Source organism: Remersonia thermophila, chromosome 3, assembly GCF_042764415.1.
Source record: "Remersonia thermophila strain ATCC 22073 chromosome 3, whole genome shotgun sequence".
Classification (NCBI taxonomy): Eukaryota; Fungi; Ascomycota; class Sordariomycetes; order Sordariales; family Chaetomiaceae; genus Remersonia; species Remersonia thermophila.
This window is the reverse complement of record NC_092219.1, coordinates 3,022,612-3,038,006: the sequence shown is the minus strand read 5'-3', so window position 1 is coordinate 3,038,006 and position 15,395 is coordinate 3,022,612. Positions and strand designations below refer to the sequence as shown.

The window sequence follows — 15,395 nt, the reverse complement described above, 5'->3', positions numbered from 1 at the left end:
CGGGAAGCGTCGCGAAGCTGTGTGGGTGGAGGAATCGAGAGAGAAAAGTGCTTGACTCTGTGACGTTTTTTGTATCTCAAGACGGTTGTTTTCGGGCCCGGTTGCTGCTTGCGCTGGAGGCTCTTGCTGATGGAGCCGGCCTCCAAGTTGACGTTTGCCGACGGCGATTGGCCGGAGCCTCCGGTGGGTCCCGGGCCGTAGCGGGGCCGAGCCAAAGAAAAAAATCCCTTCTTGGCAAGGCCGAAACCAAAACCTCTGGGAACCAAAAAAAGACGGTGCCCCTCCACAACCAAAGACTACAACCAAGTCCAGTTTCGCCCACCTTCACTTCGGACGACGACGGCGCAGGTGACCAGGACGTTTGCGGACGCTCGACCCGATTTCTCACTGTCGTATCGCCTGCCACCGCTCGCCAAACGCACCATGGACGCTACCGTCATCTCCCTTCCCCTCCCCGCCCTGCCCGAGGGCTGGGAGGCCGAGAAGGACTTCCGGATCATCGGCGGCGTCGCCAAGAGCAGCGCCACGGCCCGCACGCTCGAGCCCGTCGGCCCTCACTTCCTCGCCCACGCCCGCCGTGCCCGCCATAAGCGCACCTTTTCCGAGGACGACCGGATCCAGGCCCAGGAGCGGGCCAAGAAGATCGAGGAGAACGAGGACAGCGACATCAGCGAGCCCGAGGACCCCATCCTTCTCCAGCGCGACGCCAAGGACTGGAAGACGCAGGATCACTACAAGGTTCTCGGCCTTTCCAAGTACCGCTGGCGGGCCACCGAGGAGCAGATCAAGCGCGCCCACCGCAAGAAGGTCCTGAAGCACCACCCGGACAAGAAGGCCGCCGCCGGCCGCGCCGACGATGACAACTTTTTCAAGTGCATCCAAAAGGCCACCGAGATCCTGCTCGACCCCGTCAAGCGCCGCCAGTTCGACTCGGTCGACGAGGAGGCCGACGTCGAGCCGCCCACCAAGAAGCAGCTGGCCAAGGGCAACTACTACAAGCTGTGGGGCAACGTCTTCAAGTCCGAGGCCCGCTTCAGCAAAATCCACCCCGTCCCCTCCTTCGGCGACGAGAACTCCACCAAGGAGGAGGTTGAGAACTTTTACAACTTTTGGTACAACTTTGACAGCTGGCGCTCCTTCGAGTACCTCGACGAGGAGGTGCCCGACGACAACGAGAACCGCGACCAGAAGCGGCACATGGAGCGCAAGAACGCCAACGCCCGCAAGAAGAAGAAGGCCGAGGACAACGCCCGCCTGCGCAAGCTGCTCGACGACGCCGCCGCCGGCGACGAGCGCATCAAGCGCTTCCGCCAGGAGGCCAACGCCGCCAAGCACAAGAAGCGCCTCGAGCGCGAGGCCGCCGAGCGCGCCGCCGCCGAGGAGGCTCGCCGCAAGAAGGAGGAGGAGGAGCGCCTCGCCAAGGAGGCCGAGGAGAAGGCCAAGGCGGAGCGCGAGGCGGCCAAGAAGGCCAAGGAGGCGGCCAAGAACGCCGTCAAGAAGAACAAGCGCGTCCTGCGCGGGTCCGTCAAGGACGCCAACTACTTTGTCGAGGGCGACGCGTCGCCGGCCACCATCGACGCCGTCCTGGGCGACGTCGAGCTGATCCAGGGCCGCATCGATGCGGATGAGATCGCCGCCCTGGCTACCAAGCTGAGCGGCCTCAAGGTGGCCGATGAGATCAAGGATGTCTGGAAGGGCGAGGTCGAGCGGCTGCTTGCCGCCGGCAAGCTCCAGGACGGCGAGATCAAGGCGCTGTCTTCTTGAGGTGGATAGCCAAGGGGAGCATCTCGGCAGGCAGCTTAATAAAAAGTCTCATGGACGGCGCGAGCCTGTTGTTCCATGTGTTTCAAGCCCTCCTCCCCCTCCCCGGCCGTGCCATACTGTGTATGCTCATGTGATTCCCTTGTGCATTGTCATGTCTATCCCCGGTCAATCTCCGGCCCCGAGACCAGACTGTTTCTCGGCCTCGATGGGCCACCAGCTTGGTCGACCTTGTGTTTATCAAACAAGACGCAGCGATGATCTTGGGTTTGATTTCGGGCCACCATGCTGTAGGGGGCTGGGAAAGGGAAGGCTGCGTGGGTCATCAGCAGGATGATAGAGCCTGGACAAGGACGGCTTGTTCCCTGTCACCACCGAGTGGTATAGTAGTCTACTAGTAGTAATATCACCACTGCGTAGGTACCCAGCAATGTCTTGAAAGTGGAGAAAACCCCCATCCTTTCTACTATATCTCGGGACTCAAAGGGCGATCGATGCCCGTGTAGTAGTTGAGATTAGTCAGGTCTTGTGTCACTTGAGCTCCCATCTGCCCCACCATCCCGGGACTGCGGGGCGGTGTCCGCCGTGTTCAATACATGCCTGAGCACGAAGTAACTACCGTGGACTTGGTATGGCGAGTCAGGGTCTTGTGTCACCTTGATAATCTTCTACTATCTTCCCTGTGCAGGACGGTGCGTAGTTCTAGTGCTCTTTTTTCTTTTCCCCTTGTTCCGGTTGTATTTTCTCCGGTTTCTCCTCTCTCTCTCTCTTTCTTCCATTCTTCCTCACAAGCCATTCGAGAACCCTCCATCAACTTTGTCAGGCAAGACATGAAAACATGACTGCCTACCTAGATTAGGCAGGTAATATAGGTATTTACAGTGAGAGAGTCCTGGTATCTACCTCTACCTCAGGATTCGTGTTTTTTCCAACCCCGAAGCTCCCTCCCCATCCACCAACCGGAGCTTGAATTCAACCTGCGCAGTATTACCCGACGATCCGTCTCGCAAAGCTGGCACGGATGCGATTCAGGTATTCTCCTGAAGTCGCCTGGTGCACTATCCGCATCTTTGACAGCATCAAGGTTCTTCCAAGCCCTCTCCCCCAACCCCTCCACCAGGCCTTGACCAATCTAACACAGTTTGGTCGAGCCCTGCCACGGATCACGGCAAACGATGGGTTGCGTCAACATGACCGAGAACCGGTGCCCAAGCCGGGAGGTCACGTAACATCGGGTTCATGAGGCGCCTGATTTTTGAACCTGGTTCGGCAGATATTCCGAACGGATCTGTTCCGGCTGTCCAGCCCGGCTAGTGTACTTTACGCACACTCCACCCTCCACCGCCACCACCACTACCACCGCCACCACCACCACCACCACCACGCTGGCGCGTACCGGGACATGGCCGCCAGTTTGTTGGCGAGGATGGCAACTCCGTGCCCACGTTTCGCTGCCGCTCAGGTCGCATGCTGTATATTAACGTTGCGGTGTATGCGACGGCCACGTAATGTTTGGAACCGGGTGTCTTGGATTGTCTTGCCGTTTTGATTAAGTGACCGCTCCGTTGACAAGAGGTCGCCATCATCCTAGGGCCATCCTCCTCACATGGATAGTAAGTAGGTACTGAATCGTTATTTTGATCCGTTTTCACCTCTTTCTTTTTCATAATATCCTGTTTCTTTCTTTCTTTTTTTCTGCACTTATTTTCCTTTGTGCGTTTCTCGTGTTTCCTCGCTCGCTGTCGTCACTAAGGAGTTGTGGTGGCTGTCGAGATGTTGCCTGCCCTGGCGTGTCTTGTTAACAAGGCTCGAGATATAGCACCTACTTACAATGTCCACACGCTGGCAAGACTCCCTTACAAAACCACGCCTATTATCAAGCAGGCCCGTCTTGATCAGAGATGGTGTTGTATTTCGTTTCTTGTGCCTGGACACCAAGAAAAAAAGACGCGTAATCGTGCACTATAGCCGGCTGCCCAACAGAATGATCTGGACATCCTGGGCCATCCCTAGAATCCCGCATAGATGAACGAGTGACAAACGTCTGCTGATATGCACGGTCACGGGTGCGAAGGAGACCATGGCCCCTCAGCATGCTCCTGTACTGTGAACCATACTACATACTACTGTATTCGAGACGCCTCCTGCCAAGCGAGCATGCCGCGGGTCGGCGGGAGGGAACCGAAACAGCTACGCCATGATGCACGCGGCAGCCATTGCGCTGCATCTTGATGCATGCCCGCCTATTTCGTGGGATCCAAGATACGTCAGCATCTGGGGCTCCATGGAAGGTATAGACACGAGTCGCATATTAAAGCTATTGCATGCCCAACTCAAGACTTTGACAGCACCCCAAGCCACCACGGCGTCCGCCGGTGGTGCTGCGTATGGACGCTCCCACGGGGCAGGGCTACGAGTTGAAACAAGCCAAATGGCGCCGAATCCATATTGAGCCAAGAGATTGGAGGCGACCCTAGAGGAGTGGGAAGGTGACTTCCTATCTTCTCGCGGAGCCTGGCTATTTTACCCCAGATTTGCCCGCTGACGAATAAATTGGCCTCCTATTCTTCCGGACCAGTCGGCAGCGTCGCGCACCCTCCGTCTCCCGGCGAACTGGGTGCCCATGGCCGTGTTTTCCGAGTCGCCGCGCGGTTTCGCTCCCACCTCACCTGTGAAAAAACGCTGCCCTGCACCCCCCCCCCCCCTGGGTCCGGCCCCGGCCTCCGCAAACCGTTGCGTTTCACCCATTCTTCGGCCGCCCCAACCTAATCACTAATTACTTCCTGTTTGGCCGCGCTTCCAGCGGCGAACCCGCACGGAGGGGCGCTCCTTGGCTTGGTTCATCTGCCGGGATCCGGCAACGGTCGCCTCGAGGGTTACACCGAAGCCGGGGGCGGCTGGGAAACGAAGCCTGCACAAGCACTCTCGCGTATACGTACATCCTCCGCGTTGCTGTTGATTCCGTTGCTGCGTCATGCCTACAACGCGATAGGCTTGACTCCAGAGCGCCCCATGCGTGCTGGGTAATTTGCCGACGGCACTTCCGAGAGGCGGCGGGACGCGGCGGGACAGAGGGGAGGGGGAGGGGGGGGGGGGGTGTTGGCAAGGTGCTGCGTGTCTTACTGTGTATAGTATGTACGCTGGTCGACCGTAGGGCCGTTAGGAAGTCGCAAAAACAAGAGTGATCGCCACCGGAGATGCGGAGTCGCAGGGCTACATGGCCCCGGGCTGGCAAGGGGGGTGTGAGATCCGGAAGAGACCCAAAAAGCTTATAACGACGCCATCTACCTCTCGGCCCTCCAGCACCGTGCTTGGGGTGCTTCACTCTCTTGGTCCATCAAGCCCGAGTCTCCAGTCCTAACTGCTGCTGCTGCTGTGGGAGCCCCCAAAGGACCGACACCATCACCATGACTCGCTTCTCTCTTGCCGGACTGGTCACGGCCCTGCTCGCCGGCGTCGCGTCGGCAGACCCGGTGCTGGACCTCCAGAACCAGGGCAGGCCTCAGATCGACGCGGCCCTCGCCAGGTCGTCAACATGCACCAAGGAGAAGCTCCAGGTTCGCCGCGAATGGTATGTGGCCTCGGACGTGGAGACGGCCGCCGGGAGATGATGGCTGACAACGATCTTCACCTCCATAGGGGCGACCTCTCGGCCGGTGAGAGGAAGGCTTACATCAACGCCATGCTCTGCATGATGAGCAAGCCGTCCAAGCTCGACCAGACGAGGTACCCCGGCTCCAAGACGCGGTACGATGACTTTGTCGTCGTCCACATGAACCAGACCATGACCATCCACGGGACGGTAAGTACAGACCGATCGTAATCAAGGAAGAAAAAAAAGGGCCCAAGGAACCAAGGACCACCAACGCTGACCGTCTCTTGCAGGGTAACTTCCTCTCGTGGCACCGGTATTACACATGGGCGTTCGAGCAGGCTCTCCGGAACGAGTGCGGCTACAACGGCACCCAGCCGGTAAGGAAGACCTCCATCCGCCGCCTCTCCACAGCAAACTTTTCATCTTGCTGACCGCCCACCCCGGAACAGTACTGGGACTGGTCCCGCTGGTACCAGGACCCCGAGCGCTCGCCCATCTTCGACGGCAGCGACACCTCGCTGAGCGGCAACGGCGAGTACGTCCAGCATACGACGCAGATGGGCATCCCTGCTGGCAACGGCGGCGGCTGCGTCAAGACGGGTCCTTTCAAGGAGTACGTAGTCCTGTCGATCCGGACGGAACACCTCACCCAAGAACAAGGAGAACTGACCCCCTCCCCAGCATGGTCATCCGCCTCGGCCCGATGGCGAATGTGCTCCACGTCAACCCGCCCATCCCGCGCAACCCGCGCGCCGACGGCTACGGCGACAACCCGCGCTGCCTGCGCCGCGACATGTCCAACAAGCTCTCCACCACCAGCCTGCGTCCGCAAGACGTGGTCAACCTCATCGTGAGCAGCAACAACATTGGCACCTTCCAGGACGTCATGCAGGGCACCGGCTTTGGCGGTTCGATGGGCGTCCACGGCGGTACGTTCCCCCTCCGTCCTCCCTAACCCTTTTTTGCCTTAAAAAAAAAGGCTCGGCGGCAAGGGACTTGCGCTAACATGAATCCTTTTTTTCTTCTTCTCCAGCCGGCCACTTCACCATCAGCGGCGACCCCGGCGGCGACTTCTACACCTCCCCCAACGACCCGGCCTTCTACGTCCACCACGCCATGATCGACCGCGTCTGGTACATCTGGCAGAGCCTCAACTTCCCGTCCCGGCAGCAGGTCATCGCCGGCGGCACCAGCATGATGGGCTGGAACAGCCCGCCCGCCAAGCTCACCGACGTTGTCGACCTCGGCCCGCCGGGCATCGCGGCCGACCACACCTACACCATCAGCCAGCTGGTCAGCACCGTCGAGGGCCCGTTCTGCTACATCTATGAGTAGAAAAAGAACACAGAAAAAACGGCGATGACGGGGGCCTAGGCGGGGGGAGGAGAGGAGAGGAAGGCGGGGGGCATGAAATAGGGTGTTTGTGTGAGAGAAATGGCTTGGTTTGTTTCGTCTTCAAGCTGATGTCTATGCGTGTGTCTCGGCCCGGGAAGGGTTGGGAGGTTCGAGTCGTCTCCAGCTCGGCTCAGAAAGCACAAGCAATGTACAAACTCTCCCCCTCCCCCCCCCTCCGTTGGCTCTGCTCTGTGGAAATGGCCTTAGGGTCTTTGTTTTCCCCTTGGGACGTAGGAAAACCCCGAAACCAAACATCGTATTCTTTGGATGTTGTTACTCTTCAAAAGCGACCTCTTGTGTGGTATGTGACGCGGCTGGGCATGGCGTGCGTTCTTGGCATGTGGTAGACCTAGAGATGTCAAGGGCCTGATGCCTAGCTACACGACAGAGGGATTCAACGCCATACGAAGTATTAAGTGAAGAATGGACGCGCTCATCGAGACGCTTGGTCACGTGGGGGTGGGTGTGTAACCAAACCATGTGCCCTCTAGACGCTTTCCGTGAGCCATGATGGCGGCAGCCACATCGAACGTTGATGGTGATGCACATGAAAATAAACGAGGAGTGAGGAGAGTGTTTTTTCTTTTCTTCTTTTTTTCTTTTTTTCTTTCTCTTTTTCCTCTTTTTCTTTCTTCGTTTCTTTCCTTCTTTCCTCCTTTCCCTTCAACACATCCCTGGAGGAGAGCCGGTCTGCCAAGGTGCCAACGGAGTAGCCATCTGTGCGCCGCACTCCAAACATGCATACATACGAACGTGTTGGTGATGATAACGGTCCTGCAAGAGAACTGAAAAAGGCATGTCCTATTCTATTCCTATGTAAAGTATATCCACTTGAACGTTTTGCCGACCGACAACCTGGAAAAGAATTACCATTATTTGTTTGCCCATCCCTATATATAACAACCAGTAATTATGGCCAACAGTCCCATGAAGCCGCCGTCATTCCCAAAGCCCAACCAACAAACCAGCTGTACATAACCCTTTCCGGAGCAGACACATCCCATATGCATCAACGCATAATCACACATGAAGAAGGCCGTTCGTTACCCAACCATCGTACACCCCCCCCCAACCAGCTAGCCAGCCAGCCGCACCCTCATCCATCATCTTTCGCTCACCGCGCGTAGTTCCTCCCACCAATCTTGTGGGCTAATGGATGATTGTCGCCCCGGCCCTCATGATCCGCCGGGGTGCCGCGTCGTTAGCGAGCATGGTGGTTCCCCTATGGCGACGACGCCGCCGTGGACGTCGTCCTTGTTCCGGACGTTTCCGTACCACCCACAGCGATCCCCTTTTCGGCCGCGACCGCGGCGGCTAAACGCTCTCTCTGCAGCTGGTAGTTCCCCCGGGCGGACTTCTCAACCCCCTTTTCCCCGTGCTGGGGCTCGTCGCTGGCCGAGATCTTGCCGGCATCGGCCGCCTCTCCGGCGGCAGCGCCGCGTGTGCGTGCACGTGCGCGAGCGCTGGCGTGGGTGCTCGTCGGGTCGTTGTGGTGGAGCGTCGGGTGGAGGGTGCTGTCGTCGTTGCGGCGGAAGGAACGGAAGAGGTGACGCAAGACGGGGATGGACGCGGCGATGATGGTGAGCGAGGGTTCGGTAAAGCCCCAGAGGACGAGAGGGAGGGAGTTGTCTGCGGCAGGTTAGATGGCAGGGCGGGGGAAAGGGGGAGGAGGGTAGGGAGCCTACAGCTGAAGTCGCCGTCGTAGAGCAACGGGATGGTGGTCATCTTGATGATGCAGGTGATGCCGGCGCTGCGGTGATGAGTCAGCTTCTCGCCGTCGCGGGCTGTCGCGGGGCGGGGAGTTGAGGAGGTGCGCGGCACGTACAAGATACCCATGCTCATGCAAATGGCAACGCCGATCTTTTCGCGGTTGTACATGTTGAAGCGAAGCAGCAGGCGCCATGGCAGCAGGGCGAGGGCAAAGTCGCAAAAGGCGGAGCACGCTGGAGGGGCTTGTTAGCGGAACGACATCGCTCCGCCTAAAGAAACAAGGGTTCGGGTATCTTTACCTCCTACAAACAAGCTGTAGTTGACCGTGACCGAGGTGGGCCAACATTCGCCCTCCAGCAGCGGGTTCCACGTCTTGGCGGGGGGGTTGCACGAGACCCAGAAAAAGACGCTGCTCGTGTAGTGGGTGAGGTTGAGCAGGACCAGCAGGACGATGATGAACCACTTCATCCAGCCGTCGGACAGCCGGAGCAGGGTGATGCCGAAGGACGTCTTGCTACAGGCGACGGCGAGGATGGACGTGAAGCCCGAGATGTTGCTCTGGATGCCGAAGGGCACAAGGTTCTCAAAGGGCACCTCATAGGTGTGTAGCCCGAAGCCGAGGCGGGCGTTGGCGGTGGTGGTTGAGCAGCTGACGACGAGGAGGACCTTGGAGGTGAACGTCAGAGAGGCGGCGGGTTTTCGATGGCTTGCGAGGCCAGCAGGCTTTGCGTGACACGGAGAAGAAGAACGGCTTACCCATGCGGCAAAAATGAAGTAGTCATCCCACCAGAGATGGCGGGTTCGCGTGATCTTGCTGTAGAGCCGGAGCGCCACGAAGATGGTGGACAAGACGGTCATGACCCAGAGGACAGCGATGATGGTGACGCCTCGCGGATTGTCCGCGAGGGGGACGTAGACGACCATTGCCACGAGCTCGCGAGCGGGCCTGGAGCGCGGCAGAGGGTGGGTGGGATGGAATAGGTTCAGGAGAGCACCGCCCGGTTCATGGCCAACGGGTGGTGGTGGTGATGATGACGATGATGATGGTGATGGTGTCTCTCCTCCTCGTCGTCGTCCTCGTCGTCCTCCTCCTCCACAACAAAAGTATCACGCGCTGGGGGAGGGGGGGGGGGTGTCCGCAGACAGAAGAGCAAGAATCCGGGGCAGGGCTGGAGCCAAGGGTGTCGACGACGTTTTTGTTGGAAGGGGACAGGGGCATTGGCGCAGTCGAGGATCCGACACCAGGATCTACCCAGCAGGGCACGTCTGCGATCTTCACGTGTTGAAGAAGGGGGTCCGCCCTCCTCCCCCTTTGACATTGGCGACGAGGGCAATTGGCGAATCTCGGCCGATCGCTTTGGGGTCCACCGCGGGCGGGATGCAAAGTGAACGAAGGAGGACCTGGCCGGTGGGCGGAGGTGCCGTGCATGGAGGGAGCCGGGGGGGTTCGTTAGTGTAACTGCATGCGCTGCACTATCTATCTACAGTACATATTACATCCATACACTAATAAGCCAGCACCGACGCTCACTTGAACAGAGGCGCCCGCCAACAGCCCAGCAACCTCGCTCGCTAGGGAGCGAGAGCTGTTTTGGGAGGGTTTGGGCGACACGACATTCCCAAACGGTGAGAGAATTGGATCATGGCGCACCGTCATGCATGTGGCTCCCGCGCAACATGGTCGAGCCGTGCCAAATCGGGAGCTTCCGCGCTCGTCATGCTGCGGGCATGGCTTGGCGGGTCATGACGAGGGTTGAAAGCGCAGCATTGGAGGTCCAAATCGGGATGCCATGTCGACCTTGCGCAAAGCATGGCCCAGCCGATTGGAACGCCAGGCCGCTCAAACGTTTGAGCGTACATCACATACGACATACATACATACAGTATGTAGGTACATACTAGTCTACGGACGGACGGAGATAGCTAGTGATCCGGCCGCATATCTGCGGGCGCGGCTGACCCCCATCTCCTTGATCTCCTCGATCCAAGCATGTCCGCGGGCCGCTGGCCGCTGGCCGCTGGCTGCTGACCGCTGCCGGTTTGCCGGTTGCGTTCATCTCATGCGGTCCGCCACCCCAGGGCAGGCTCCCAAGCCGTGGCGATGACCGGCATGGCTCCTCAAACGGTGAGGTGGTGGTGGTGGTTGGTTCACAGACGACGAGGCCGCCAGCACGCTTCATTCTGGAGCAAATTCAAGCAAAAACAAACACCAAAAAAAAGGGCGCTCCAAAAAAAAGAATGTCCGGGTATGGATGTACTGCGTACGCAGTATGTAGTAGTAGTTACCACTAACCAACGTTAGTGTATGCGAAGCGAAACAATTTCGGATGTCACGGGCATTGTTGATGGCGTCGGCGCCAGAGCCAAAAAGTCTGGTTCGTGGAGGGTCCGAGCGGACGCCTTGTCAGCCAGGGCCCGTCTCATTGGTGGTCTGCCACCCGCTGCCTGGGCTCCTCCCTGGTTTTGAGGCCTGGGGCGCCTGCGTTGACGGCAAACCGCAGGGGCAGGGGGGAGGGGTACCCTTCTGGGGTCGGGTGTATGTACTGGGTACACAGTATTACCGTGTAGTTTACTGTAGGGTGCCATTGTTGGCATCGTTGGGCCAACAAGCCGGGTTCAAACCCACGAAAAAAAAAAAAAACAGCGCCGTCGCATCCACCGCTGCACCGGGATCCTCTCCGACGAGATTGCCGGTGCGATCGCCCGCCGATAGTAGCCAGCGCCGATTCACGCAGAGGCTTGACAGATTAGCTTGGGTTGGCGTTGGCACTACAAACCCACACCACGCAGGGTCCGGCCGGGCCGTTGGGCAAGGTGAAACAGCAACCAAAGCTGGTTTCCAAGACTTTTCGAAACCATGGGGGGTAAGGGTGGGCGATAAACTACGTATCATGGGATCGGCTCTTTGGTGTGGAGCAGGGTGGAACATGACGATCAAGAAGCGCTGCACAAGATGTACCTTACTTATACGTATCTGACCATCGCCTGCCAACACAAGAAAGCCCCCTCAGAGACTCACAAATCGTGCTCTGTCCATCTGTCAACAAGAATTTGTAACGTTGAACTCGGCCTTACTTTTTTTTACTGGGAACGGCATTGGGAGATGGAGATCCGTCAAGGTCGGCCCCAGGACCTGTGGTCGGTCCGTGACACAAATAGGATTGGATTCATGTCTTGTCCGGCAGCCTTCCAGAGAAGAAACCCTGACGGATAGGGACGTCCAGCTGTCTACCAAGCAGTCACATAAGTACGCAGTACGTACTTCGACCGAGAGAGTCGCTTCAAGTTGACATCTAACTATTTATAGACATAACCACAAGTCAATATTCAGCTCTCCGGTGGGGCGCAGAATCAGTAGTTTGCTCCAGCAAGGGGACAGGGGTAGGCATCTCGAGGTTGCAAACAAGGCTCTCAACCACAACCAAAAGCAAGCGAAGCCAAACGAAACGAACGACAAGTTACCTGGACGGACGGACGGATGGACGGACGGACACTGACAATAATACCCCAACACCCCCAGCCTCGGACCGCAGCCGGGCATACCTGATGCCTCGGCCGAATGGGAACGTTGTAAGCAAGCCAACGACCGACGACGGTGTTATTGTATACTATAAAAGCCTGTATCACTATAACGTTCAAGAAAAAAAAAGAACAAAGAGATCCAAACCATCATCAAAATGTTCGCTTGCTGAATCTCTCCATCACCCACCACCGCCCTTACCCCTCACTCACGCTCTCGCCCTCGCTCCAGAGACCAACCACGGGATGACCAACGACAGCCCATCATGGACAACCAACGACGACGACGACGACGACCATGACGTTTCATGAAGGCGGACTTCTGCCTCACCTCGTTCGATCCCTCCCTCCTTCCCTCCTTCCCTCTCCCTCCCTCCTCCCCCCTCCTCCTCGTCAGCCTCCCGCGGGAACAAGCAACACCACACCGTCCAAAACCATAGTGATATCCCCCCAGCACGCACTGCACCGGCCCAATGCAAGAACAAGAAACACGCAAGAAACCCAAAACGCTTTCTGTCTGCGTTGCTCGGCCAAGAAAGAAGGAAGAGGAATAGGAGGTAAAAAGGAAGAAGGAAGGGAACGCACGATGCAAAGGTGGTTGGTTGTAACCTAACAAACCCAACAAACCCAACAGCCCTCAACAGCCCAACACGACATGCATGTAGACTCTCGACAGCGACAAGCTCCCCTCCCCGGCTGGCCCGGCCTTGTCCGACAAGCCAGCATCCTCCATCAGGTAGCCTGTCCGGCGTCGACCGGGCCCAGGCGGTCATGACCACTGACGGACCGAGACTCCTGCACCAACACGCGCTTGACACGACCCAGACGCTCGCAACCAAAAGAAAAAAGGACACATGCGTGCGCACGTATTTCATGAAAGGAGGGTCGGCACGGCACGGCACGGCTGGCCAAAAGGAAAAAAAAAAAAAGAACAGACAAGGCAAGCTTTGCCGCCGCCGCCGACGCCGCCGCCGTCTCCTCGACACCACCGGGCACCTCACCCCGTTTACCGCTTTCTCGACTCGCAAGCCCACCCTTCGATCCCCTCTCCCCTGCTCCCCACCTCCACCTTGTCGATCTTGATGCCCTTCATCCCCGGCGTGTCATCCAGCCAGGGATGGCTCGCCATGCCTCCCGCGTTGGCGCGCCGCTCCGGCACCAGCTCGAGCATCGGGTGCAAGAAATCCGAGATGCGCTTCGCCTCCTCGGCGGTGAAGTGGTACTTTTCGCGCAGCACGTCCGGCAGCGCCCAGTGGCGCAGGCGGTGGATGTTGCGCAGCTCGCCCTTGCGGTTGAAGATCTCCTGGGACCACTTGCCCGACAGGCACAAGGACTTGGGGAACGGGCCGAGGAGCTCAATGATCTGCGCGATGTGGTCGTCGTCTTTGCCGTACTTGGTGCCGGACTGCGGGTCGAAGAGGTAATCGCCTGTGATGAGCTCAAAGACCTGTCCGTACAGCAAGAAGGACGGCGTCAGTTTTTGAGGGGGGTGGAAAAGCAAAACGGGAGAGGAGGGGGGAACGCACCATTGCCGCCATGCTCCAAACATCCGTGCTCGCACCCCACTTGGCGCCGAGAATGACCTCGGGCGAGCGGTATTGCCGCGTTTGAATGTCGTTGGTGAAGTGGTGGTTGACCCAGCAAGCGTTGCCGAGGTCGGCAATCTTGACGCTGATGATGTCGCACGCCTGCATCTCGTCCACCTTGCGCTTCTCGCCGCCCGTTGACTGCGGGCTTGGGCTCTTCTCCAGCGAGATGCCCGACACTTCCCTCGTCAGGAGATCCGCCGTCTTTTCGCGCTGTTTTTGGTGCTCCTCGACGCTCTTGTCTCCCTTGGGCGACGGCGACTTGGTGACCCCTGCCGGACATCCCAGGCGGTTAGCAACGCAGGCGCGAGATCCCGTGGCATGACGAGGCCCGCCGGTGCGGCTTACCTTCTTGCAACACCTGGCCGAGGCTCGGGGCGCCGGGTGACGGGAACACGGGGGTGTTGCCGAAGCTGGCGTGGAGGGGCGACGGGAGCGGCTGGCTGCCCGTTATCAGAGTCCTGCGCCTGCGTCGCCCGTTCCGGTTCCCGTCCTTGACCTCGCCGTTGGCGTCCGTCTTGACGACGCGCTTGACGATCTGCTCGACATCGCCGATCTCGATCAGCACGTTTTCGGGCTTGAGGTCGGTGTGGATGATGCCGCATTCGCGGTGCAGATAGTCGAGCCCCAGGAGAACCTGCTTGGTGATTTGCTTGACGAGGGCCATGGGGATGCCCCGGTGGTTCCACTTCTTGATCAGGCCGAGCAGGTTCTCTCCCAGCACCTCAAACACCATGCACACGTGCGTTCCGTTGGGGCCCTTGTGTTCGAACGAGTCGAGCAGGCTGACGACGTGCTTGCGGCCGGGGTGGTTGGGGTTGGCTTGAACGATGCGGTTCAGGAGCTTGATCTCGTCGATGGCGGTCTCGGTATAGTGCGCGGCGGAGCGGACGACTTTGAGCGCGACGTGTTTCCCGGTTTGGTTGTCTCTTGAAAGCCAGACCGTCGAAAAGTGACCCCAGCCTAGCTTCCGCACGACGGTATACCTCCCATCCTTGAACTTCTCGCCGATGGTGACGGGGTGGTAGCCGCCCTTGCAGTAATCCTCCGAATCCTCCTCGTCGGCCGTGTTCTCGGTGGGGTCGTCGGCCGAGGACAGCGATGTCGGCGAATGTGTCATGGCGGAGGCGATGTGCGAGGCTCTGTGCAAGACAAGCGAGTAAGCAAATCGTCTAGAGCTTGTGCGGTATGGGCGGTGCAAAGCAAGGCCTGGACGGTGTGTGCAGTGTGGAAAATGTGGCCGTTTTCCCCGGACTTGCTTGGGGGGCCAAGATGCTTGGAGGTGGCGGGGTTTCGGTCAGGCTCCAGCTCCGTTCCCGTGCACAGTGGGCCGAACTTTCGGCAACCTTGTGACGGCAACGGCGGGCTTGCGGAGGCCGTGCCCAGCGCCTGTGCGGCTCGGGTTCAAGGCGGGGCGGAAGCAGACCTGGTTTTCAACACGGTCTTCATCTTGGGATGAAAGCCATGCAAGATGGCAAAGGATGCGACAATTAGGTGTGTGCGGTTGGGCGCGAGCTTCTGGCGACGGACCACGCTGCTTCTTTCCCCCCCTTTTTTTTTCTCTTTTCTCTTTTTTGAACCTTTTCTTGATCAAAAGAAGAGAGAAGAAGCAAAGCAAAGGGAAGAGAAGAGCAAACAAAGGAACGGGGGGAGAAGACGAAAAAAACAGGCAAGGAAGGAAAGGCAAGTGAGATGGTTTGGATTGCTAAGTGTCACGCCGTCCGAGACAAAGGCTCGGCGGGCATCGGGAAGCGGTAAAGGGAAGGGGGGGGGGGGGGGAAGAGAGGGTGGGGGGTGACGCAGAGAGAGATATGAGCCGACAAGCAACG

At 58.6% G+C, this 15,395-nt stretch overlaps 4 protein-coding genes across 4 annotated transcripts; 2 read left to right on the top strand and 2 right to left on the bottom strand.

Moving 5' to 3' along the window:
• Positions 1-423: 423 nt before the first annotated feature.
• Positions 424-1,764, top strand: VTJ83DRAFT_3679 (uncharacterized protein; the record flags this gene model as incomplete). Its single annotated transcript, XM_071010083.1, has 1 exon — positions 424-1,764. One exon carries the CDS (start codon positions 424-426, stop codon positions 1,762-1,764), a length of 1,341 nt encoding a protein of 446 aa, XP_070867557.1.
• A 3,404-nt stretch (positions 1,765-5,168) lies between these two features.
• On the top strand, positions 5,169-6,691 carry VTJ83DRAFT_3678 (uncharacterized protein; the record flags this gene model as incomplete). The annotated part of the gene is made up of 6 exons (XM_071010082.1): positions 5,169-5,332; positions 5,401-5,563; positions 5,647-5,733; positions 5,806-5,969; positions 6,038-6,285; positions 6,390-6,691. 6 exons carry the CDS (start codon positions 5,169-5,171, stop codon positions 6,689-6,691), a joined length of 1,128 nt encoding a protein of 375 aa, XP_070867556.1.
• A 1,282-nt stretch (positions 6,692-7,973) lies between these two features.
• On the bottom strand, positions 7,974-9,385 carry VTJ83DRAFT_3677 (uncharacterized protein; the record flags this gene model as incomplete). The annotated part of the gene is made up of 5 exons (XM_071010081.1): positions 7,974-8,380; positions 8,437-8,501; positions 8,577-8,694; positions 8,761-9,127; positions 9,218-9,385. The coding sequence occupies 5 exons, from the start codon at positions 9,383-9,385 to the stop codon at positions 7,974-7,976; spliced, it is 1,125 nt and encodes a 374-aa protein (XP_070867555.1).
• Positions 9,386-12,986: 3,601 nt separating this feature from the next.
• Positions 12,987-14,686, bottom strand: VTJ83DRAFT_3676 (uncharacterized protein; the record flags this gene model as incomplete). The annotated part of the gene is made up of 3 exons (XM_071010080.1): positions 12,987-13,427; positions 13,507-13,838; positions 13,915-14,686. 3 exons carry the CDS (start codon positions 14,684-14,686, stop codon positions 12,987-12,989), a joined length of 1,545 nt encoding a protein of 514 aa, XP_070867554.1.
• Positions 14,687-15,395: the final 709 nt, after the last annotated feature.